This window comes from Mustela nigripes, chromosome 6 (assembly GCF_022355385.1).
Source record: "Mustela nigripes isolate SB6536 chromosome 6, MUSNIG.SB6536, whole genome shotgun sequence".
Lineage (NCBI taxonomy): Eukaryota > Metazoa > Chordata > Mammalia > Carnivora > Mustelidae > Mustela > Mustela nigripes.
The window spans coordinates 42576415-42599580 of record NC_081562.1 but is presented as its reverse complement, the minus strand read 5'-3'; the positions used below and the strand labels follow the sequence as shown (position 1 = coordinate 42599580).

The window sequence follows — 23166 nt, the reverse complement described above, 5'->3', positions numbered from 1 at the left end:
CCTCTCAAACGCCCTCCCTCTTTCTTCCTTTGTTCTTCTCAGTCCACTGACTTCATAACAACAAGAGATCCTCCTGAGATGGGAAAAAGAGTCTATGCTCACTTGCCTACCAGATTTCCCACAACCTGGCCTCCTGCCTTTTACCTCAACACCAATGAGTCTCCCTATTGCCTGGATCCCAGCTCTGCGGGCCTTCTGTCTGCCACTCTCACAGCCAAGCCAGTTCCACCGCGGGGCCTTTGCACCTCTGCTCCCTCGGCACGGAAGGCTCTTCCTCCCACATTTCGGTCTCTGCTCGTTCATCCCCAGTATGTCCCCTCCTCCAGGACACCTTCTCTGGACCCCCAGGCTCAGCCCCACCTCCCCAGCACTCGCTATTTTATTTCAAGTGCCAGAAATTATCTTAGTATCATTTCACACAGTCACACCCCAGTAATAATAATTCCAATTCTTATTTCCTGCTGAATTCCAAGCACCTGCATGCTCCCCGGTAGCAATGGCTCTACCTGCCAGAGTGAACACACCTCACTATGTTGAGGAAGGCCTAATCATACTCAGATGTTCACTTTATTGTCTCTCTCTTGCTACAAATCCTTATTTTCTTTCAGGTCGTGTGGGCAGACAGTTACAAAGTTGGATGTGCAGTACAGCATTGCCACACAGTCGATGGCTTTAGACATGTAACCAACTTAGCACATTTCATATGCAACTACGGACCCGGGTAAGTACCCACATCAACCTCTTTCTAAATTTTTTAAAAATCTACTTTAGAAGTATTTATTTTCCTTATGGAATATTGGGATGATAAAGAAAGTGTAAAAAAGAAAATTAGTATCACCATTAATTCTTCCACCCAGAGATCTACCCCACTAACACCTAGTACATTTTTTTCAGTGTATGTGTTTCTCTGTGTGCACCCTTTACAAGTGTTACATAAACACACACACACACACACACACACACACACACATACAATGAGTATTTTTTTTAAGTTTTTTTTTTAAAGGTTTTTTTAAAGGTTTGTTTGATGGAGAGATAGAGGGCACAAGTAGGAAGAGCAGCAGGCAGAGGGAGAGGGAGAAGCAGGCTTCCTGCCAAGCAGGGAGCCTGATGTGGGGCTCGATCCCAGGACCCCGGGATTATGACCTGAGCCAAACGCAGAAGCCCAACTGACTGAGTCACGTAGGCACCCAACATTTTTTTTCTTTAATTTGTTGCCCTTAAAATCTGGATTTTTCCAGTCTTTGGGATTCCAAAAGATTTGTTAGAAGCTTCTCTCTCTTTCCCTGAAGTAATGTTCAGAAGAAATGTTTGATAGTTTGACTGAGTGTAGGTAAGAGTGAAAGGACTAAAATCCGGTGTCATGGAAGAGAACAACTTTGACCTAAAATCCCAGAGTCAGAAAATGTGGAAAACCCAGCCAAAGCCATTAAGTCAATCAGTGATTACTTTTCATGACATTTATATAGCTTAATAGTTAAGATACGGGGTCTTGAGACTCAGTACCTTGGTTCACTTACTGTGTGATCTTGGACAAGTTACTTGATCTCTCTGAACCTCAGTTTCCTTTCCAAAAGATCAGGATAATAAAAGCAACTCTTACCAAGTAGCTGTGAAAATTCCATGAGAAAGCTAGGTAAAATACCAGGTATTTTAAAATTGGTCTTTTCTCTTCCTCAGTCCCAGGGCCCTCTCTCTCTCAGGCTACCTGGGGAAACACTACCCGGCAATGGTGATTATTTGAGAAGTATTCACAGTTCTTGTTATGGGGCACAAATGTGAAGTCTCCTGGCTTAGACTCACTTTACTTGCCTTTAGAGTTCTAAACAATAAGCTGTAAAACTTATAACCAGTTATAATGCTTCTATAGAGTAACATTAATTTATTCATACAAATAATTCACACATTCAAGTATTCAACAATATTTGTTTCCTGAGCTTCAAAGGAGAACCAGCCAGACACAGTCCCCACTCTCATGGAATTCATATTTATGGGGCAGAGAGACAACAAAAAATACAAATCAAATAACTGCATGATGATAGGAGCAGTGAAAGAAACACCAGTAACGCTCTAATTGACACTAGCAATAGATAAAATGATTTACTTGAGCGTAGGCATGAAGAGTAGAAAGGAACCAGACGTGTGAAGAACTTCACGAACCGTTGTCTGCCACAGAAATCACCTGCTGAAGCTTCTGTGGAGAGGATTCGAGAACGGACAGAGAGCAGAGGGCGTGGACCACTGAATGAGATGTGACGGGGGAAGGAGGCAGCTCAGCCCTTGCAGGGCCGTGTAGGGCCACGGCAAATTTAACTGAATTCACATCACAATCTCCAAGTCTTTTAAGCAAGGGAGTGACAAGACTTGCTTTAAAATGGGAGATCATTCTGTTTGAGATGTGGAAAATGGATTGGAGGGTAAGGGGTGGGGTGGGGAGGTCATGGGGTCTCTCTAACAGAGACCAGTTAGGGAGGTCCTCATTTTCTGCCTTCTGAGCTGGGTCTTCTCCTCATAGGCACCCATTCCACATATTTCTAAGCGGTCCAATATCCTCCTCATATTTCTGGGATTTTCTAAGAGTGGGATGCAGGCTGCTTAATTCCCCTGTCACCTGTAACTCAAGCTCTGCGTCGGTCGTTGCCCAGGAGAGTTTTGACTCCCTCCTGGCTGCTTCAGGTCTTTCTGATCTGCATATTTCAAACATGGACACCACTTTCCCTTCAGTCCCCTGCCCTGTCTGAGCGAGGCTGTCTTGTGATTCGCGGAAGAGAGGATTACAGCACGGTAGAGGCGATGACAACCCAGACCATCAGGTGCTACAGGACCTAGTGTGCCCTGTCTTAAGGACCCTTACTCATGTTTGTCTTTTTCTTTAAAGATCTATCTTTTCCCGGGGCGCTTAGCTGGCTCAGTCAGTCAAGTCTGCGACTCTTGTTCTCAGGGTTGTGAGTCTGAGCCCCATGTAGGGCTCAGAGATTACTTAAAAAAAAAAAAAAAAAAAAATCGGTCTTTTCTCTTCCTCAGTCCCAGGGCCCTCTCTCTCTCAGGCTACCTGAGGAAACACTAACATTTCCTGCTTCTTTAGGGCCAGAATACTTTAGGGCCCTTGGTCTCAACTGTTCCTATCCAGACAAATGAGGCCTTTCCAGTAGCATTATTTCTCCTGGGACGAATTCTGCCACTTCCCTAGAATTCCACAACTGCCTTGTCTTTAGCCCGGTTTTGAAGTAGTAATTTCTTCTTTTACTTTGCAGTTTGGAATACACAATTCAACAAGAAGAATGACATAGCACAAACGATTTTATTTAAAACATTGTAGAACTTGACCACTCAATAAGTACTGTGCTTTCTAACAATGAAAGCTATCCCCATGATTAATGTGTATTTTGGAGGTTTTTTATAATTGTTATCAGAATATTCCTTTGACTATTTTCCACAGTGTAAAGTAGGCATGAGGATGAATGGTTTCTGAAACAACCTAGATTAATTTGGAGCCAAACAAAATTAGAACATATATTTGGTGTTGGAAACAAGTTGTTAATAAAAAGTAATGTCTCCGGCGCCTGGCTGTCTCAGTCAGTTAATCGGCTGCCTTCAGCTCAAGTCATGATCCCAGGGTCCTGGGATCGAGTCCGGCATTGGGCTCCCAGTTCAGCAGGAAGCCTGCTTTTCCCTCTCCCACTCCCCCACTAGTGTTCCCTCTCTCACTGTCTCTCTCTCTGTCAAATAAATAAATAAAATCTTAAAAAGAAAAAAAAAAATCGCCCCTACTTCAAGTCAACTGATAGGGATTGAAAAAAAAAAAAAAGTAATGTCTCCTTAACTTTCTTAACTTCAGAAGTAAAACTATAGTTAGAGGAAGGGCGTCGAGTCCATGAACCTAGATTAAGAAAAAAATTAAATCTTTATTTTCACTAATCTCTACTGAAAATAACTGAATAATAATAATAATTCACACATTCAAGTATTCAACAATATTTGTTTCCTAAGCTTCAAAGGAGAACCAGCCAGACACAGTCCCCACTCTCATGGAATTCATATTTATGGGGCAGAGAGACAACAAAAAATACAAATCACTATGTATGAAGACAACACTTCAGTCACGTAGGCACTGTAGTCACGTAGGCAATGATGTGACTCTGTGTTAGTACTATCTTTGTAAGTATCAGTTCTTCTCATAGCATATTCCCCTTGTTGCAGAGATCTCAAAATATGGTTGTAACCTATCATTAAATGTACTATCATCATTAGACTTCTTGTTAGATCTTGAGAAGCACAGATTGCTATATCAAAAATATTTTTAACATTTTGATAACTGTTTGAGCTTACTCAGTTTCCTTTATAATCTTACAAACTTTATTTTATGCACTTAAAAGCAGTTTTGGGGCACCTAGGTCACTCAGTCAGTTAAGTGCCCAACTCTTGATCTTGGCTCAGGTCTCTATCTCAGGGTTAGGAGTTCAAGCCCTGCACTGAATTGATTTAAAAAGAAAAAAAAGGAAAACCAAACTATTTTGAGAGTCCATAGGCTCCACCAGAACTGCCAAAGGTACCATGACACAAAAAAGTTAAAAACTCCTTTCCAAAAAATGTGAGTATAATGGCAGATTTACTGCAATGTATGTACCGGTCTCATCATTACTACTCTGAAGATATTCATGGGGATATAAAATGTCTGTGTATTATTTCACTTTCTAGTATCTGAGCTTGGTCAATTACTTATACTCTGTGCCTCAACTCTAGCTATATTGGGGATAAATAATAACAGTATCTTCCCCACAGACTACTGTGAAAATTCATTCATTCAATGATGCTTTTTATTTATTATTCATATCACATCTTTTATGTGAAAACAAACTGCACACTAGAAATTCCCCCTATCTCTCGTTCTTTTCTTTTGGAAGGCATTTAACCCAGCTAAAGGACTCATGTCCAATAAAAACTATGGAGGCTTGCTAAACTGAGAAGAGTAAATGTGAGTCATAAGACCTTAGGATGAGCAGTTTTTGGATGGTAGTGATCACACAGGCCAGACAGTTAAGCAGAGCAAGCATTGCCCTGGAGTCAGACCAATTTGAGTTTCGCTGTGACTCTGTCATGTACACATTGTGATTTTTGATGAGTTAACTTCTGAGAGCTTTAGTTTCCCTACCTGTAAAATAAAAATAAAAATAACTTCCATAGTTGTCTTAAAGAGTGAAATGAGATGATACAGGTGAAGACATAGGTTCATAGACAGACGCATAGAATAAAACTCTGTAAATATTAACAGGCTTCCACTTTCCTCAACCCTGGGCATCTGTGGACTTCTACCCTACAGATTTAGTCAGAGTCACAGTGAATTTCATTGCAAAAAAACAAACAAAAAAAACCCTCTCCTAATGGACAGCTTTTTTCTACTTTATAGACAAAGCTACCAAAGGCCATATAGAAAAGGATCTACTTGCAGCGCATGCCCCAGAGATGACAAATGTTTGGATAACCTCTGCAGTGAGTAAAAGGAAAAAATCTACCAATAACACAATGTGTTTAAAACTATAAAACTTTCCCTGCAGAGTTAAGAATGTAAATGTTTGCTTTAACCTACTAGCTATTTTCAGGGAAGCTGGCATCAGGTAGCAATCAAACTGATGTCTTACTGTCCTGGGAATGAACATATATTTAAGGTAAATTTAAGGAAGCAAATAATATCCTTCTTATTTAGCTCTAATCAGTACAACAAAAAATGACTGTGAGAATTCAAACTGTAGACCCAGGATTTGTTAATTTCAGCAAGATCAAAAAAACTCCTGATTTGTGAACACTGATTTCTCATCTTCACTCCAGGTATAGCCACTTTTTTGATCCGCTCTTTGAGTGGTCATTTCTCCGCTGGTTCAATCATTCACCTCAGCTTTGTTAATGTGTAGCCACTATGCAATGAATCCCTTCCCAGAGTTTCAACATATTAACTGAATTTTTTTATGTTGCTACAATACTATAAAGCGTATTATTTTTCCCAAGTTAGGAAGTATAATATAGGAGTGAAAACCACACATTTTTGAAAGAGTATGACCGGGTTCCACCACTGTGACCTTGGGCAACTGTTTGAATTGATTTCCTCAATAATAAAGTGTAGATGGCAGTTATCTCTTCACAGGTTTGATGAAACAGATCAAGAAAAAAGGAAAATACTTCTATTTAGAACAAGAAACTGGCATACAGTAGCACTCAATAAATATTAACTATTATCCACAAATTCATCCTTCCTGTACTCCAAATGTTGAGTGTTTTATGCCCAAACTTTGTCACGTTTTTATGCCCGTGAACAAACCTCATGCTTCTTTAAAACCCATGGTGAAAACTGAGACAATTATTTTTAATTATTTAACAAGTAATTATTGCCACTGGTTAGATATCTTTCCCACTGGATTCTGAATTCCAAACAGGTAGGAATTATGCCTAATTTTCTTATACCCTAGTCTGGCTGGCAAAAAAAGCACTAGTTTGAAGCACTGTTTCCTTAAAAAATACTCTTCTTTAGAAATCTAGATGGTAATAACAACTTCACAATGACAGAAGAAAGTTCGAGTTTTAGCTTTTAATCTTGGAAACGAGCTTTAAATGGCCTAAAAACTGAGAAAATGAAGGCCGTGAATCAGTAATGAAAAGCCCCTGGGCCCTTAAGAAAAATGTAGGCAAACACACTAGTGTGCATGAGGGTAAAGAGCTTTTAACAGATTCCATCTCTCAAATATTGGAGGAAAAACTTCCCTTCTGGTGCTTTAGGTACTGTTGGCATGTTCAGTAAATACCCATGGAGGTCAAATCAGGATGGTTTTGCATAATGTGCTGGATATGTTAATGATACATGGGATGACTTTAGCTAGTGCAAGAATGTACATTTATTTAAATATTCAAGAACTGAATACTTATCATTGAAAAAAATGTCTATGTAAGAAAAAGTATAACAAGCACAGCACATTCTTGATTTCATGGTATAACTGCAAAAAAGTTAAAGTATCAGCAGCTTCCTGGTAATTCACTGCAAAGCCTAGTCACAGGTTTGATGATCAGTGCTGCTCACAAACACCCCGGCCATGTCCTTGCTGGACTCCACTACAGAACTCAACAGCAGCTCGCCAAGCACTGATGTAGAAAGGGTATCTATTTGATTAAAAAAGTATCAAGAAGGCTAAGGAAGATGTAGAATTTCCTACCTACTGTTCTGAATGTCAAAATCTGAATAAATCTCAGTGAAAAGAGAGGAATTATGACATGATGCAAACCAAATCCCTTTAAGAGAGAGGTCATGGTCTCTTTATTACTGACTGATCATTAACAGTATTGCTCTTCACAGAGAGGAACTTATTTCCAGGAAAATATGTTAATATATTGCTCACGTTGATTGTTACTAACAATTATTTTTATTTTTAAATTCTAATAGTTTGTTATTTTAATTGTATTTATTATCTGCTAGTTAAGGCATATGAAATTATTTTCCACTTACAGTAATAGTATGCAAAAAGCTTATATAGAAGGTCAATTTAAAAATGCCACATTAATATAGTACAAAAAATATTTAATAACCAATGTTTGAAAAACATTATAAGAAACTAAAATCAAGTTAATGGTCATAATTAGAGACTTAGCTTTTTTAAGCAAAATAAAATAAAGCCTCACCAGTACAAATTTTTTTCTTTCTTCCTACTTTACAGCTAACCTAAAGCGAGACAAAGTCACAGGTATGTACATAAATCATTGCTCCATTAAGATCTATGTGAATTACGTTACTGCATTCTGAGAAACAACAATTAAGGATATTTTATGTTTGTTTCACAGATTACTACTCGATTGTGCATCCTGATTGGCCAATATCTTTACGCAACAGATACCTATCTCTCTTTCTCACTGTTAGTCCACCAATCCTAATACTGAGTGCTATAATGATCCTTTGGGTCAAGCACAAATACCCTCACTTAATTCTTCCGAACTAATAAAATCCACAAAAAACACAATTCATTCACATGTTGTTGTTGTTTTTTTTTAATTAACAGTTGGGTATATAGTTCTTATTTCTAATTTTAAAACATTTCAGAAAAAAATACATTGTTGCACTAAACCCTTTATAAAAAGAAAAAAACTGTTCAACTTCCTACCTCTAGAATAAACTCATTTTTACTTTCCACTTTTCTATGAATAACCTTTGTTTTCAGGCTACCACAGCTGTGACCTTCTGTAAGGTACCCAGCCTCCGTGTGTCTTAGCTTCTAAAACTACAAAATGAATGTGCTCGATTCAGGTAATTCGAAGTACTCCACTGGCCCTCATTAGTAAAAACATTTCTACATAACTTGTGCATGCTGCTTAAATTCTAAACATCTGGCTTTCCCCACTCTCTTGCAATCTGAGGTCTTTGGTTTACCATTTTCCCAGACTCAGAAGAGTGATTAAGGGATTTAAGAGGCCTTGCTTTTTTTGCTTATGGGTTGTTTAAACATAATGTAAAATGAGATTATAAAAAGAAATAAGCCCAAATGTTTACTTGTTAGCATTAGAAAGAGCACTGCAAAGTCTGCATTTATTTTACTCAAAACCGAACGATGGGACATGATTCTATCTAAAGACTAACCAGTGGCATCAAGCACTGGATTTGATGGATAATTACAATAGTCACATCTGGAAAATCTTTATATAAAACAACCTAAAAATTACACCAAAGTCATGTTTAGGCCAAACATGCCAAAACAGATTAGGTACAATATATACAAGGTGCATATATACTACTTTCTAGCACAAAGCTTTTAAAAAACACACAGAAAATACAATAATTTATATTTATAAAGAATATTTATATTTATATAAACAGTTTTGATGAATGACACAAACTCAGAAAAATGTGATCAGAGTATTCCTTCTCACACATAGGCTACTAATGCCCTAGTATCTCAAAATCCTTTACAAAAGGAGACAGCTTAAAGAGTTCTCATCCACGGTTTTTTTTTAATGTTACTTTTTTTTCTTCTTTTTTTTTTCATCTGCTTCCATTTTAAGCTTAACTTCTTCAGCTGAAAGAGCTCCCAGTTTCTTATTCTTTGCTTTCTTAACCTTTTCCTTGATGGCGGCCACATCAATTTTATTTTCAGTAGAAGCTAGACAAATTAAAAATGATATATGTAATTCTTTAGGTTTTACCATATAAAACATAGAGAGTATGTATTTGGTACAATAATTTCAAAGTACAGGTGAAAGGTCATGTTTTAAGATATAAAACACATGCCTAAAATATAAAACAACTGTCTAAAGTTAGACATTTAAGAGAAAACAAATGATAAAGTACTTTAAAAATATATTAGTGAAAGTACACATGAAAATGGCATTATAGTTTAGCTTTTAAACTAATTACTGAATTCAACAATATTAAAACTTAATTTCTTCCTTTAAATTGCACTTGAGATTAGTTTTGCTTATATTCTTATCCATATTTTAGAACTTAACAGTACTCATTAATATGCCAATTTTCCATTCTGCCCATTAAAATAACTTAAAATTTCATGAATAATATTAAAATGTAGCCCTTCTAGCTTCCATAATTTTAATTAACTAGTCATTAAGCTTTAGGTCAAACTCTACTTCATCTAACACCACACATAAAAACTTAAAAATAGAGGCACCTGGGTGGCTCAATCAGTTAGGTGTCTGCCTTTGGGTTGGGTCATGATCTCAGGGTTCTGGGATGGAGCCCCACATCAGGCTCCCTGCTCAGCAGCAAGTCTGCTTCTCCCTCACCCCCATCCTTCCCCCACTGTTCATGCTCTCTCTCTCTCAAATGAATAAAATCTTTAAAAAAAAAAAAACCTTAAAAATGAAGTTTTCTAATTATTAGTTCAATGAATGGCTAGGAGTACTTTTATTTAACAAGGTTTTGGTAATAAAGACAATGATCTGAGAGTATTTGGAGATCCTCCTAACAGAATCCAACCATGGAACCAATGCCAAAACCTTGAACAACAAAGAAAAAAGGAGAAAAAAATGTAGGTTTTTCTCATAATTTAAAAAGCAGTATTCAGAGCATAGGAGAATCCCAAGATAAGACATCAAACTTCCCAGCAACTTGAGTAGAGATGCAAAGCTTTTACTATCATGAAATAGCTACATTTTTAATCATTATAAAGAGAGATTAAAATGGCTACTAAATGACCTAAGTAAAACTCACAGGCTGAGTAAACTGGAAATTATAATGCTTATGACATTTTTAATTTTTACATAAGCAATGATCTACACTGAAACACAGACTATTTTTAGAGCTACTAACACTGATATAATTAATATAGGATATTAAAATAGCAATGTTATATCTGGTTTTAACCAGTAAGTCAGGTACAATGATGCCAGTGACTTCCCTCCCCTCACTGTGTCACTGGCTACTCTGGAGAATTGTTTCAGGAAGAGTACAAGTGTTACTAGTGGGAAAGAAAAAGAGGAAAGGGTGAATCAAATGAGGCTAGGAATAGAAAAGGAAAGACACAAAACTTTTTTTTTTTTTTTTTTTAAATCTTGGAGCACTCGAGGAGCGAGAGGCAGAGGGAGAGAGAAAATCCTCTAGTGGACTCCTGGCTGAATACAGGACTCCTGGCTGAAGACAAAGCCTGCCACAGGGCTCAATCCCAGGACCCCGAGATCATGACCTGAGCCAAAACCAAGAATTGGCCACTTAACCAGCTGAGCTCACCCAGCTGCTACACACTACCTTTTTAATAGGTCCTAAGACCTTGTTATTTTGATAGTGTCCTTTTAGCCCAAGGTGATCAGAAATCCATCATAACAATACAGGAATCAAACTTTAAGCCACAGATCACATAAGAGAAGAAAAGCATAACCTCTGATAAGCTCTTTCTGAGAGGTATGACAACAGAGCTCAGCATCTCACTGCTTTAGTTACTTCTAAATCTACAGAAGATTCACTGCTCTAGTTTATAGCTCTCACAACAGAGTCCTACTCCAGTACAATCAGAGGTCAGGAGAGGACTGTCAATCCAGGACACTCTTAGTCCTTAGCTGCTAATAAATTATATAACACCTCAGTGGTCTCGTCCCTAGGATTGTGATCAATGGTATGTCAACAGAACTGATGAAAGATACGGTTATGTCTTTAGTTAACACTCAAAGAGATTCAGAAAAATTCCCTATTGGGTTTACTTTTCAGCAAGACTTTAATACTAATCCAATAAATGGAGAACAAGCATTTACCTTCCTTTGGTTTCACAACAGGTTTTTCTTTAGGTGGAATAAAAGCTTTGTTTCTTTCCTCTTGTCTCTTACTAAGAGCTTCTGCTTGTTTAGCCTGGATTATTAATAAGAAATACGTTAATACAATTTATCGTTAAGTAGGAATTCAAGTTTCTATGAATTGTGTTATCAATGTTGTGAACTACAGTCTTACCTTTATGGCTTCCATTTTCTGTCGCTTCTTTTGACTTGCCTTCAGAAAATATTCACCACTAGCCAATTCTTTATCAATCTGTTAAAATCAGAATTTACAATTATATCAGAAACAAGGTAAATGAGAAGTCATTCCCTGAGAAAGGCACAATGTCCTTGAGGTAAAGAGAGTGAGATCAAAAATCTATGGTCAATTCATAAAGGTAGTGACATAAAAAGAAGATGTGCTCTAAGCTGAAGAGAATACAAGCAAAAAAGCATGGAGGTAGGAAAGAAGGTGATGTGTTCATGAAATACACAGCAGGCGGTTCTAGATGGGACAGAAGATCAATGATTCACAAAGGTGTGAGGAAACTGGAAAGATTATCTGGGGTAAGCTTGAAGAAACTTGGATGCCACATGAAGAGGGTGGGCTATGATTTAGAAATGACTGCAGGTTTCTGAGAGAAATGAGGAGACCAAAGCAGCGTCTAAAAGGTACAGAAGAAAGAAGAGATAAATGCTTGGAATAAAGTAATGGCATGCAAACTGAAAAGAATTGTTTGGATTTGGTGACTAATTCAAAGCTAATTAGAGAAAGCACTAGCTTTTTCATCAAGATAGAATTGATTTATCTTACATTAACACATTATTGTATCTAAGGCAGTTAAACTCTTAATAGTTACTCTTAATAGTTACTAAGCTCTTTACAATTGCTAATCACTTAATCCTCATTAACAGTCCTCAGATGTTTTTATCATCTCCATTTTATGTAGAGGGAAACTGAGGCATGGATAGGCTAAATAAATTGCCAGTCACGAAGCAAGTAAGTGGCAGAGTAAGTCAACTGAGACATCACTATTTAAAAAAGCTTAGTCATAGGGAAGAAAGACATGATAATTCCTAACTACAGGACAGGCCATAAGATGTATAGCAAGTGTTATGAAATGACATGACAGCTGCGTAAATAAAACCTACTTTCCCCCAACAGCAGTTCCTCTGTTTGCTTCCCTTTACAGAACAGACCTCATGAACAAACATTTCCATTGTTTTATCACCATGATCATTATTTCTTTTTCCCCTCTGACCCTTCATCAAACCTCTGAAATTCAAACTCCAAATACAGGGCTGTGGAGAAGACAGTACACTGAAAGGGATGTGTTTACATGCTGACAACAAAGCATCAGTAGAAAGGAAAGACTTTAAGATACAGCCAAGGGAGGGAATCATAAAGTAAGACCCCTCAGGAGACAGGCAAAGACAGAACTCAAAGAACAGGTAAAGAAAAAATTGGTTCAGGTGGGAATAAAAAATTATAGGTGAGAGAAAAGGAAGCTGAAGAAATTCTCACTTGATGGTCTTAAATATTTCCGTAAAATAAAAAGCAATGTCATCTGCTAGGAGTGAGAGGGTGCTTTAAGAATTAAGAGAATAGGGGCGCCTGGGTGGCTGAGTGGCTTAAGGGTCTGCCTTCCGCTCAGGTTATGATCCCAGGGTCCTGGGAATGAGCCCCATGTTGGGCTCCCGCTGAGTAGCGGGGAGCTTGCTTCTCCCTCTGCCTGCTGTTCCCCTGCTTGTGTGCTCCCACCATCAAATAAATAAAATCTTAAAAAAAAAAAAAAAAAAAGACAACTAAGAAGACACAGAGAATTATCTGAAGTTGGAAACATGAAACAGTGGATTTAGTCCAAAGATAAGACTTTCTCCAGCTATGTTTACTACATTCTGGGAAAGAAGTCAAATTTTAGGACTGATCAAGTTTGACAATTTTGCTGGACAAGTACGAAAAGAAGGAAAAGGCAGCATAAAAGAAAACAGTGATGGACAAGAGAGAAAAGGAAATTGGGGCAGGGGGAAAAGAATGAAGCCAGAAAACAGGTAATAAAATGAGAGCATCGTAATTTAGAAAAAGGACGGACGTAAGAATTTAAGATTTCAAAACTAGAGCAGTCACATGGCACACAGTCACAGGAAAGATGCTAAAGCAGAGTGAGACCATTAAGGGTTAATATGTTAAATCTTTTTTATCTACAGAACAGGTACTGTGGCTGCAAGGGCACAACTGACAGCAACCACCTAGACATAGTTTACACTCCTACAATGAAGCCCCCACTCTCCACGCCCACAAACTTAGCTCAAAATAAGCCTATTTACATTTAACTTTAGTTAACTTTAGTTAAATGTCATACCTGTACACACACACAGAGTCTACCTAAATTACTCTCCATAAAGTTTCTGACAAAACAGATTAAAATGGTTTCCCCCTCATATAAAGAAATTCAACATTAAAAACTGACCTGACTTTCTGGTTGTGGTGGTGGGAATGGTGTGTACTCTTTCTTGACAGTTTTTTTCTTTGGTTCCTTGCGTTTATTCACATTCTTGTGCTTGAACTGTGGCAAAAATCTTTCCCAACTTTGTGATCTTAATTCAGAATCTTTTGCCAACTCTCGTTTGATCATTAAGGTCTTTAGTCATGGGTATATATGAACAAAGTAAGAATTTTTAATATGAACAAAGTAAGAATTTTTAAGATAAATATTGTTCCTATATATAATTAAGTTAAAATGATGAGTATTTCTTGGGGCACCTGGCTGGCTTAGTCAGTTAAGCATCTGCCTTCAGCTCAGGTCATGATCCTAGTGTCCTGGGATCGAGCCCCACAGTGGGCTCCTTGCTTAGCAGTGAGCTTGCTTCTCCCTCTGCCTACTGCTCTCCTTACTTGTGCTGTCAAATAAATAAATTAAATATTGAAAAACAAAAACAAAAACAAAAAAACCTCGAGTAGTTCTTAATCTTCTCAGTAGGAGCAAAACAGTTCCATAAAAAAATAGTAATCTCAAATTAAGCACCAGAAAACCATTAGAAATTTAGATTAAATGCAGAACTTCTGGGAGCTCAGTCAGTTAAGTATCTGCCTTCAGCTCAGATCATGATCCCAGGACTCTAGGATGGAGCCCCAGAGTGGGGTGGGGGGGAATGTCCCTGCTCAGCAGGAAGTTTGCTTCTTCTTCCCCCTGCTCCCATGCGCACACGCTCTCTCTCTCTCAAAATAAAAATAAATAAATTAATTAAAAAAAAAAAAGAAATGCAGAACTGTTCAAATAAATTGAAATGAGAATTGAGATGAGACTAATTCAGCTTTTCATCCATTAGTTCATTAAAACTATTAAAACTCAACTTAATAGGAGCAGGAGAGTTCTTAATTAGCAATGTTCCCTGAAAGCAGGAAGTTTTTCATAGTACTTTATCACAGGGAAAGAAAACAAACACACATTCTTCTATCAGATAAAACCAATATTCTCACAACTCTCCCACTCCATTTGAGTTTTGCACACAATGGAACATCAAAGGATGCAAACCAAACATCAGCTATAAGACAAGCTCTCTTTATTTCTAATGTCCCACAGCAACTCAAAACCACTCTTTCACCCCAATCTATGAGTGACTCTGTAACTTCATCCAATTTAAGGGGACTGCTTAAAAAATACCCCTCACAAAATAGCTCATCACAGCATGATTACATTTCTAAGTGTAATCATGAATGCCATGCACACAGTGATATAACAGATCTCTCAAAAAGTTTATAATTTGAGCATTAAATTTAAAAAGTTTTAATACAATCTGATATATTCAATCAATTTAACATAAAAAAGCCCAATTCTGAAAGATCACATCTTTAAATATAGTAATAGGCCTATCATCCAAGAAAACTCGATCATTGCCTTCTACGACCAACTCTATAAAGCTTATTTCCTTTGTATTAGAACTATGTCGTACATTCTAAGATCCCCTTTCAATAGTTTTCAGACTGCACACCACAGAGACTTACATCTCCAAGGATGTAACTACAGGACTAGGGTAGAGTTCAGTGGGCTGAACTCTACCTCTAATTTACCCTAAATACTTCTGCTTTATCTGTTTGGTGCATTTGGCTTCCGTAAAAGATTTAATTTCAAGAAAGGAAATATTTCTGTAGCTAAAAGAAGTCTGACAACCACTGTTATAGTAATATATAATTAACTCACTTTAATGTTATAAATTGGATGAATATTCTTCATAGTATCTAGAACTACTTTTCGAACCTGAAATTTGCAAAGAAAAATGAATTAGTCACTTACAAAGATTTTAATGAACTAAGTGGAAGGGGATTAATAAACGAACCGGGCAAGGACTACCCAAATGAATATAGTAGTTACTTCAATTGCTTTGAGTGACTTTTAGATCTTTTGTTAATAGTCAATCTCTCTTGGATGCAATGAAGTTTCTCAACTTTACTGCTAAAATATAACATACAGAACTAAAATAAAAACGTTTTGGAAGTGTGGAATTTAGGGAGAAGGCAGCTAGATTTAAGGTCAGAAAATAAGTGCTCAAATAATGGGAATGCCACTTGATAGGGGAAAGTCACCTAATGTCCTGTTCCAGCCTTCTCATCTGTAGTATGGAAATAAAACTACTTCAAGGCTCTCCTGTGAAAATTAAATAATATATTTAGACTTTACAAAACTGTAGGGTATTCTATATATATGTTATTATTGCCACAGGAGAAAAGGGCAGATAACTTATGAGAAAGAGGTCCAAGAGAACTGCTATTATAGGTCCTGGAAATGAAATAAGACCTTGCAGCCAGATCCAGACAACCAAAGCAGTTAACAGAAACTGTAACTGTTACACAGATTTTCAAACGAAAGACATTTTCAGAATCTGACCTCTACTGGTTTATATAGGTTACTGCAAATCACCATTTAATTCTCTCATCACTTGTGCACATGTAACTACGTATTTCCCACATGTACTACAGACTAAAATCTTAAATAACCATTTAAAATCTGTAGTGGAAAGAAGGATGATGTGCAGACCTTCTAATATGGAAATGGATACCTCTTCAGTTGCCAAAGGTTGGCCATAATATGTTAGGATCTAGGAGTGATGATTCCCTCAAATAAAAGCACAAAGTTTTTACCAATGGGAAATCAAACAAAGCACATTCTAAAAAACAGTAATTGTTAAAACAGTGTATTATCCAATGAACTATTATAACCAAATTACTTAATTTGTTCTCTGCTGAAAATTAATGGAAGACAGTAAATAGTTCTCACCTCTTTTAAGCCACTAAAAGGTCCAATGACTGAAACCGTGTTTCCCTGAACCATAATATAACAGTTTGTTAAGAGTTCCAAAGCCTGTGTCAGAAGAATAAATTGGAATTCAGTACACTGAAAAACTAAATGACAGAGGAAGACACAAGTTTTCCACTGATAAAACGTACCTTCAATGTAGATCCTTTGGGACCAATGAGGCGTTGTCTTCTTTTTACAAATCTTTCTTTATTTCTCACTAAAGAACCTATTTTAATGATGTCACACGCAACATCATCCTGAAGAATTCGTACGGCCTTTTAGAAAAATGAAGAAAATATTTCATTAATATGCTCTACAAATACATTTATTTTGAAGGCCCAGGTTAATGAAATCAAAGCAGAAAAATGAAAACTCTAAGGAGGGATGCAGTGTTATATATGTTATTTCTAATGATGCAAATAAAGTGAAGTTTTCCTAATTCTAAAGTTACCTGTTCAAATGAAACACTCCTTGCTAAAAGTTTTATTAGGTCTCTGGCTCTAATGATGATATATGGATCAAAAGTCTTCTTTGTTGTACAAACAGTCATACTGCCCTCGATCAGGTCCAGGGTTGCATTAATATGCTGCGAAAAGGAAAGAGCAAATACGTAACTGTCTAAAAATCAATTCAATTTTACATAATTATAGAGCTTAACTTAATCAAACTATTAATTACTGTAAATTAAGCTGTAATTCGATCAACTTCCTCCTTGAAGCTGAGTAGTTGATGTAAATAATGAACACCTGATTACTTTCATATTTGGAAGAATCTAAGAAACGCAGGCAACTGAAACCATTTATACTTACTTGGCTTTAGAATACTTTGTACTTATTGGAATAAAGATTATTTCCAGTTTAAAAAAATCTCTATCAACACAAATGAGGCCACAGTTAAGACCTAGGGTAAGAACGTAAAGCTACATATAGTTCACCTATACTGGATGCAGCTCTGATCTGCCATCTGCTCCCTAGGGATGGACTTTCTTTTTCAAACTTTCTTCTCATTGGTATTAGCTAAATACAAAGTAAAAACAAATTCTCACATGTTCAGAAAGAAGCAATAACTGGAAAGTTACATATTAACTCTTAATAGGAAGAACCAGATTTCAACAAAGCAAACTAAAATGTCATTTTCTGACTAAAAGCATACTCTGAAGACTATTTCAATGTATTGAGTAATGAACAAATCAACATAAGGATGGATCTCTATGAGTTTACAAGAGTCCAGTCTAAAAATACACAGGTAAAACAGCTTGTGGTTTGCTGAACCGTCCTAATACCTAACAGGCACAAACAACTCCAGAGCAGTCGCATAGTTGAGGAATACACTTTGTATCACTACTAGTGTGTGCACAGTGCCTACATACACACATATAAATGAATCAAAAGTTTCATAAAAATGAAACTTATCCTTACCATATGTAATATATTATTTCTTTCTTTCTACTTATTTATTTTGGGGGCACATTTTTTTTTAAAGGCTTATTATATCCACTAAACGGACTTCCTACTCCACTAACAAGTTTCAATCCACAGTTTGAAAAACAAAAACAAATATGTCGTCTAGGGAAAATGGCAGCAGCAACATACAGGGGAAAATTGACCACATCCCCATCTTCCATTTAAAATGAAAATTAAGAGGGTGCCTGAGTGGCTCAGTGTTAGGCATCTGCCTTCGGCTCAGTTCATGATCCCAGGGTCATAGGATCAAGCCCCACATCAGGCTCTCTGCTCAGCAGGTAGCCTGCTTCTCCCTCTCCCACTCCCCCTGCATGCGTTCCCTCTCTCACTGTGTCTCTGTCAAATAAATAAATAACATCTTTAAAAAAAATGATGACAATTAAGAAATCATAGAGGAACATGCTTCAACTCAAACTACACAGAAACATGGCAATATCACAGTACAGAATAGAATAGGCATCCTGAAACCTGGAGTTCACAGGTGAGTTTCAGAAAGTCCATGAGATCCCTAAAATTCTAAAACTATGTGAATTTTTCAAAGTTATCTATTACTCAAGAAATTAAAAATAAGTGGAATATACAAATAAACTCCAGGGGCGCCTGGGTGGCTCAGTGGGTTAAGTGTCTGCCTTTGGCTCAAGTCATGATCCCAGGGTTCTGGGATCAAGCCCCACATCCGGCTCCCTGCTCAGTGGGAGCATGCTCATGCTTCTCCATGTCCCTCTTGCTGCCCCTCCTGCCCCCCCCCCACAGCCACCTGTGCTTATTCTGTTGAATAAATAAATAAAAGCTTAAAAAAAAAAGAATAAAGCTTATATCTGGCTGTTTAAAATACCGAGGAAACCTGCTGGATTAAGCATCCAGCTCCTGATTTCAACTCAGGTCAGGATCTCAGGGTTGTGAGATAGAGTGCCATATAGCACCTGAAGTTCGGCGCAGAGTCCGCTTGGGATTCACTCTCTCCCTCCCCCTCTGCCACTCTCCCCAATCACACATGTGCATGGGAACTCCTGCGCTCTCTCTAAATTAGATTTTTCTTAAAAACAAAAACAAAGAAACCAAATTAGCCAGTTATGCTAACACTTTAAAAAAATGAGCATACTTATTTAAAAATAAAGATATAAGAGCAAAATCTCAAAGAAATATATAAAATGTGCATACATGTTCATTCAAGGCTTTCTGAACCAATGGCCAACACTCTTTCAAGTAAGCTTCCCTATATTTTGGGAACAAAGTTGCAAAACTACTCTCCTCCAAGAGTCCTCTGGGATTGTCTTCTTTGGAAAAAGCTGGTTCCTTCCAACCATCAGGAACAGTGAGGAGTTCTGATTCATCTAAAGAGGGGAAGAAACTTAACAAGTTAAGATTTTATCCTTCTTTCAGACACTTTTTTGAACACTTATATGCATACATTTACATGTTTTCCAGAACGTTCCTTGTAATTCCAATTCCCATGCTCTTTAGACTATTCAACAAAGAACATGCCTCTGTCATTATTACCAACACACTGTATTAAAATTAACTGTATATATTTCCACCTCCTAAAACAAAGTTCCTGAAGGGCAGGAACCCTCCTTGGATTCACAGTAATTCACATATGCCTGACAGAGAGTGGGGTACTCCAAAAACTTCTATTGCACTACACTATCAGAATTAGAGATCCAAACACCATTTTGTTTACATGAGTATTTTCAATATAACATTTTGGACTTTGCTGAACTGCAGTCTGTGTGTGTGTGTGTACGTGTGTGTATATGCATAGATAATTGTGTTTGTGTGCACACACACATACATAAAGCTTAAAAACTGATATTCTGCTGTATATTTTCAGTTACCAATCACTGGTATAGAGTTTTAGACTTTCCAAAAAGTTTTCATATGCCTTATTTCTGTATACACCTTCATCATGACAATTGTGAAAGGAAGTAGGAAGAACCAGTATTATTTTCCCCATTTTATTTTTTTATTTTATTTTTTTTTTTTAAAGATTTTATTTATTTATTTGACAGAGCGAAATCACAAGTAGATGGAGAGGCAGGCAGAGAGAGAGAGAGAGGGAAGCAGGCTCCCTGCTGAGCAGAGAGCCCGATGCGGGACTCGATCCCAGGACTCTGAGATCATGACCTGAGCCGAAGGCAGCGGCTCAACCCACTGAGCCACCCAGGCGCCCTATTTTCCCCATTTTATAAAAGACATTCAGTCCAAAAAGATTACTGACTTGTCTAAGGAGACACAAAGGTGATTCAGTCTAGGTCTCCTTTCAGTGAAACAAAATGTCTCCCAAGGTCATAAATTGATCTCCCACATCATTTATTAAAACTCCTGGACCCAGATTTTAGATTAAATCTAACAGCTATGCTTTAATTGAGTACTCCTCAAAGATATGACCCAGAGGCCTGCACTGATCAGCATAGAGTAGGAATTAGGCAAAAATGCAATTCTTGGGCTCCAACTCAGACCTATCAAATCTGAATCTCTGGGATGAGCCCCAAGAATCTGTGTTTTAATAATCTCTCAGGAAATTCTTATGCACACTAAGTCTGAGAAAAGGGCCTTTGTAGTTCATGTTATCCACCACGGGTAAACTTGCTTCTCTGTCTTATTCTCACATTTCTACTTTGTTATTTCTGGTTCAAATCACAGAGAATTAGGTACTCTTCATACATCACTCACTTCTCAAAATCCTTTAAAAAACAAAAAACCTCCAATTCTACAACTGTAATTACTTAAAATGCATATCTTACCAAGTCTCTACCAATTTAAACACTTCAATAGCTACAAATTAAAAAAAAAAAAAAAAAACCTAGCAAAAGAAATATACAGGAGTTTCACAATAAAGTGCAAATAGCTCAAAATGAGCTAATTACGCGTTAGTAATGAAGAAAGTTCCAATTAAAACCCCCACCAGACACCATTTCATACCTACCAAAATCAAAGAAATTCAAAATGCAGATTTTATCAAGGGTTGGTGTGGATGTAGAGCAATGAGAATTCTCATTCACTCATTCCCACTAGTGAAAATATAAACTGACACAACCCCATTTGGGAGATTTAGCACTACCTGCACATAACCTAACTTTCATGGATCTAATCCCATTTACATAATCTGGAGAGAACTCTTAACATGCAAACCAGGAGATACACACAAAGATGTTTATAGGAGCACTGTTTATAATAGCAAACAATGGGAGCAATCCAAATGTCCACCAACAGTAGAATGAGAATATAAATAAGTGTATATTCATAAAAGGAAATCTCATCAATATCAAATGAAAAGAATAAACTACAGCTACAAGTATCATTGACTCAAGAAGAAAAAAAAAAAACAAAAACACGTTAGCCTAAGAAGCAAGAACAACGTCTACAGCCCTCTTACATTCATATACAAGTAAAAAACTGACAAAATCAAGCCACTTTGTGGATTGGTAGTAAAGATGACGCAGAGAAGAGAAGATCGAAATGATTCAGGATGGTTACCTCATGTATTGTCAAGGAAAAGACTAAGATCTGAGAGGTGCTCCTAGGAGGGTCTGGAGTATGGGGTTTTTTCTGCCTAACGGTATTAAGTGCTCCTTTCTCACAGGCGGGGTTTATTCTTCAAGCTGTACATGGACTGTACTCTGCTATGCTACACAATTAAAAATAACAGAACCCCTTTAATACTTCCCTAACTCCTTTAATACTTCCCAAGGTTTTCAACGCTTCCAGTAAGACTACTCGGGTCTTGGGCCAGTTCGTTATCCTCTCTTCCTGTCGTTCATACCGAAGAAAACGTATAAAACCACACTACAAAGACGGCAACTTCAAAGTAAGGCAGTCGAACATTAGAGAATGAGTCGTGCCGTCTAATATATTAGCCGTTTGACGAAAAGGCATAATGATAAATACTCCAAAATTTCACTAACGGACAAACTAGCGTGAAGAACACGCCAGACAGCTCCTTCTCCTTATCTGTCCCACTCCTTTATCATCAGCGCTCACTCATAGGTATAGCCTATCACTTACTTGACCGTCATATAAATATTATCAATGAATGAGGGAGTGACTTCAAGGTTAGACCGCTTGCACTCTGTGGCCAAACCCTGGAGGTCGGGGTCCTAAGTAAGATATCGGGACGAGAGAAAACTACGGTAATAAGCCCGTTCCATCTCTCATTTTGTCAACGACTTGCCGCCACCGCCGCGAGAGTAAGGTCCGGCGGTGTCCTCCACAATTTCTTAATTGTCTTTTACGTAAGACAAACTCTGCAGCATCTTTACCATGAAAGGCCTCCAGCGAAAGCGGCTAGGAACACGTGGCTGGCACCGTACCTGCCAGTCGGTCCCGCGGGCCTGGCCATCATCCCCAATCCTCAGCAATGATAGCTACTCAACTTCACAGAACACACTCAGGCAGCACTGCAAGCCCCCAGCCAGCGAAAGAAAACAACTGTAACTCAGTATCCAAAAATCAGGTTTCAGTTCTCGCTCAAACTTACCTCGGTTCTCCGGCTTCGGCTTTTTCTTACGAAACTCACTTTTCCCGTCCGCGATAGCTTGTCCGTTTACTGAGGAGGACGCCATCTTCGAATTGCTTCCGGTGTTACCGGAAGTAGAACTGTTCTTAAATCCTACCGGATTTTGGTACTGAAAAATCTGTCTACTAAAAACGAGTTCCGTATAATTTAGACGAGATCCGCGGAATCTCCGTGCGTGCGTACGCTAAAGTCCGCGTTATTTGCACAAACTACAAGCGCTTCTCCTACATAGCCAATGGACAGCTGGAGACTTCTTTCCCAGGATACATAGCAACACGGGGTTTAGTTGCATGCTGGGAATTGTAGTCCAAGACTATAGGCAAGTTGGAAACCTTATTACCGTAGTTTTCTCTCGTCCCGATATCTTACTTAGGATCCCGAACTCCAGGGTTTGGCTACAGAGTGCAAGCGGTCTAACCTTGAAGTCACTCACTCATTCATTGATAATATTTATATGACTGTCAAGTAAGTGATAGGTCGAAAACATATGATCGTTCACGGCAGGGAGTGAAAGAGCTACCATTTATTGTGAGACTACTTTGTGTCGGCAGTTTATTTGCATTTCTAATTCTTAAAATAACACAAACAAACAAAATTCTCTAAACTTGATAATTTTTTGTAAGATAAGTTTTAAAAGTCTTTGTTTCTGATGGTAATTCCCTAA

At 37.7% G+C, this 23166-nt stretch overlaps 2 protein-coding genes across 4 annotated transcripts in view; one reads left to right on the top strand and one right to left on the bottom strand.

Moving 5' to 3' along the window:
* Positions 1-8445, top strand: part of GLIPR1 (GLI pathogenesis related 1) — a 41216-nt gene extending 32771 nt beyond the window's left edge. For all 3 annotated transcript variants that reach the window (XM_059402442.1, XM_059402443.1, XM_059402444.1), the window contains 4 exons: positions 609-721; positions 5408-5490; positions 7698-7724; positions 7822-8445. In XM_059402442.1, coding sequence (XP_059258425.1) covers positions 609-721; positions 5408-5490; positions 7698-7724; positions 7822-7976 — 378 coding nt within the window. In that variant the 3' untranslated portion in view covers positions 7977-8445. The remainder of the gene's footprint in view (positions 1-608; positions 722-5407; positions 5491-7697; positions 7725-7821) is intronic.
* A 523-nt stretch (positions 8446-8968) lies between these two features.
* Positions 8969-22601, bottom strand: KRR1 (KRR1 small subunit processome component homolog). The gene is made up of 10 exons (XM_059402441.1): positions 22464-22601; positions 19148-19320; positions 16975-17109; positions 16673-16798; positions 16503-16586; positions 15429-15485; positions 13698-13868; positions 11423-11500; positions 11230-11323; positions 8969-9131 (listed from the first exon to the last, which is right to left on the bottom strand). The coding sequence occupies exons 1-10, from the start codon at positions 22546-22548 to the stop codon at positions 8989-8991; spliced, it is 1146 nt and encodes a 381-aa protein (XP_059258424.1). The 5' UTR covers positions 22549-22601; the 3' UTR covers positions 8969-8988.
* Between the last annotated feature and the right edge of the window lie 565 nt (positions 22602-23166).

Bases quoted from the DNA above. Each gene is read 5' to 3' on its own strand.
- KRR1 (XM_059402441.1), bottom strand. From the start codon at position 22,548: ATGGCGTCCTCCTCAGTAAACGGACAAGCTATCGCGGACGGGAAAAGT. The intron at 16,587-16,672 runs GTACGTTTTATC...CTTCTGACACAG, and splicing joins CCAAAGGATCTACATTGAAG to GCTTTGGAACTCTTAACAAA. The intron at 15,486-16,502 runs GTGAGAACTATT...TGCAAATTTCAG, and splicing joins CTTTTAGTGGCTTAAAAGAG to GTTCGAAAAGTAGTTCTAGA.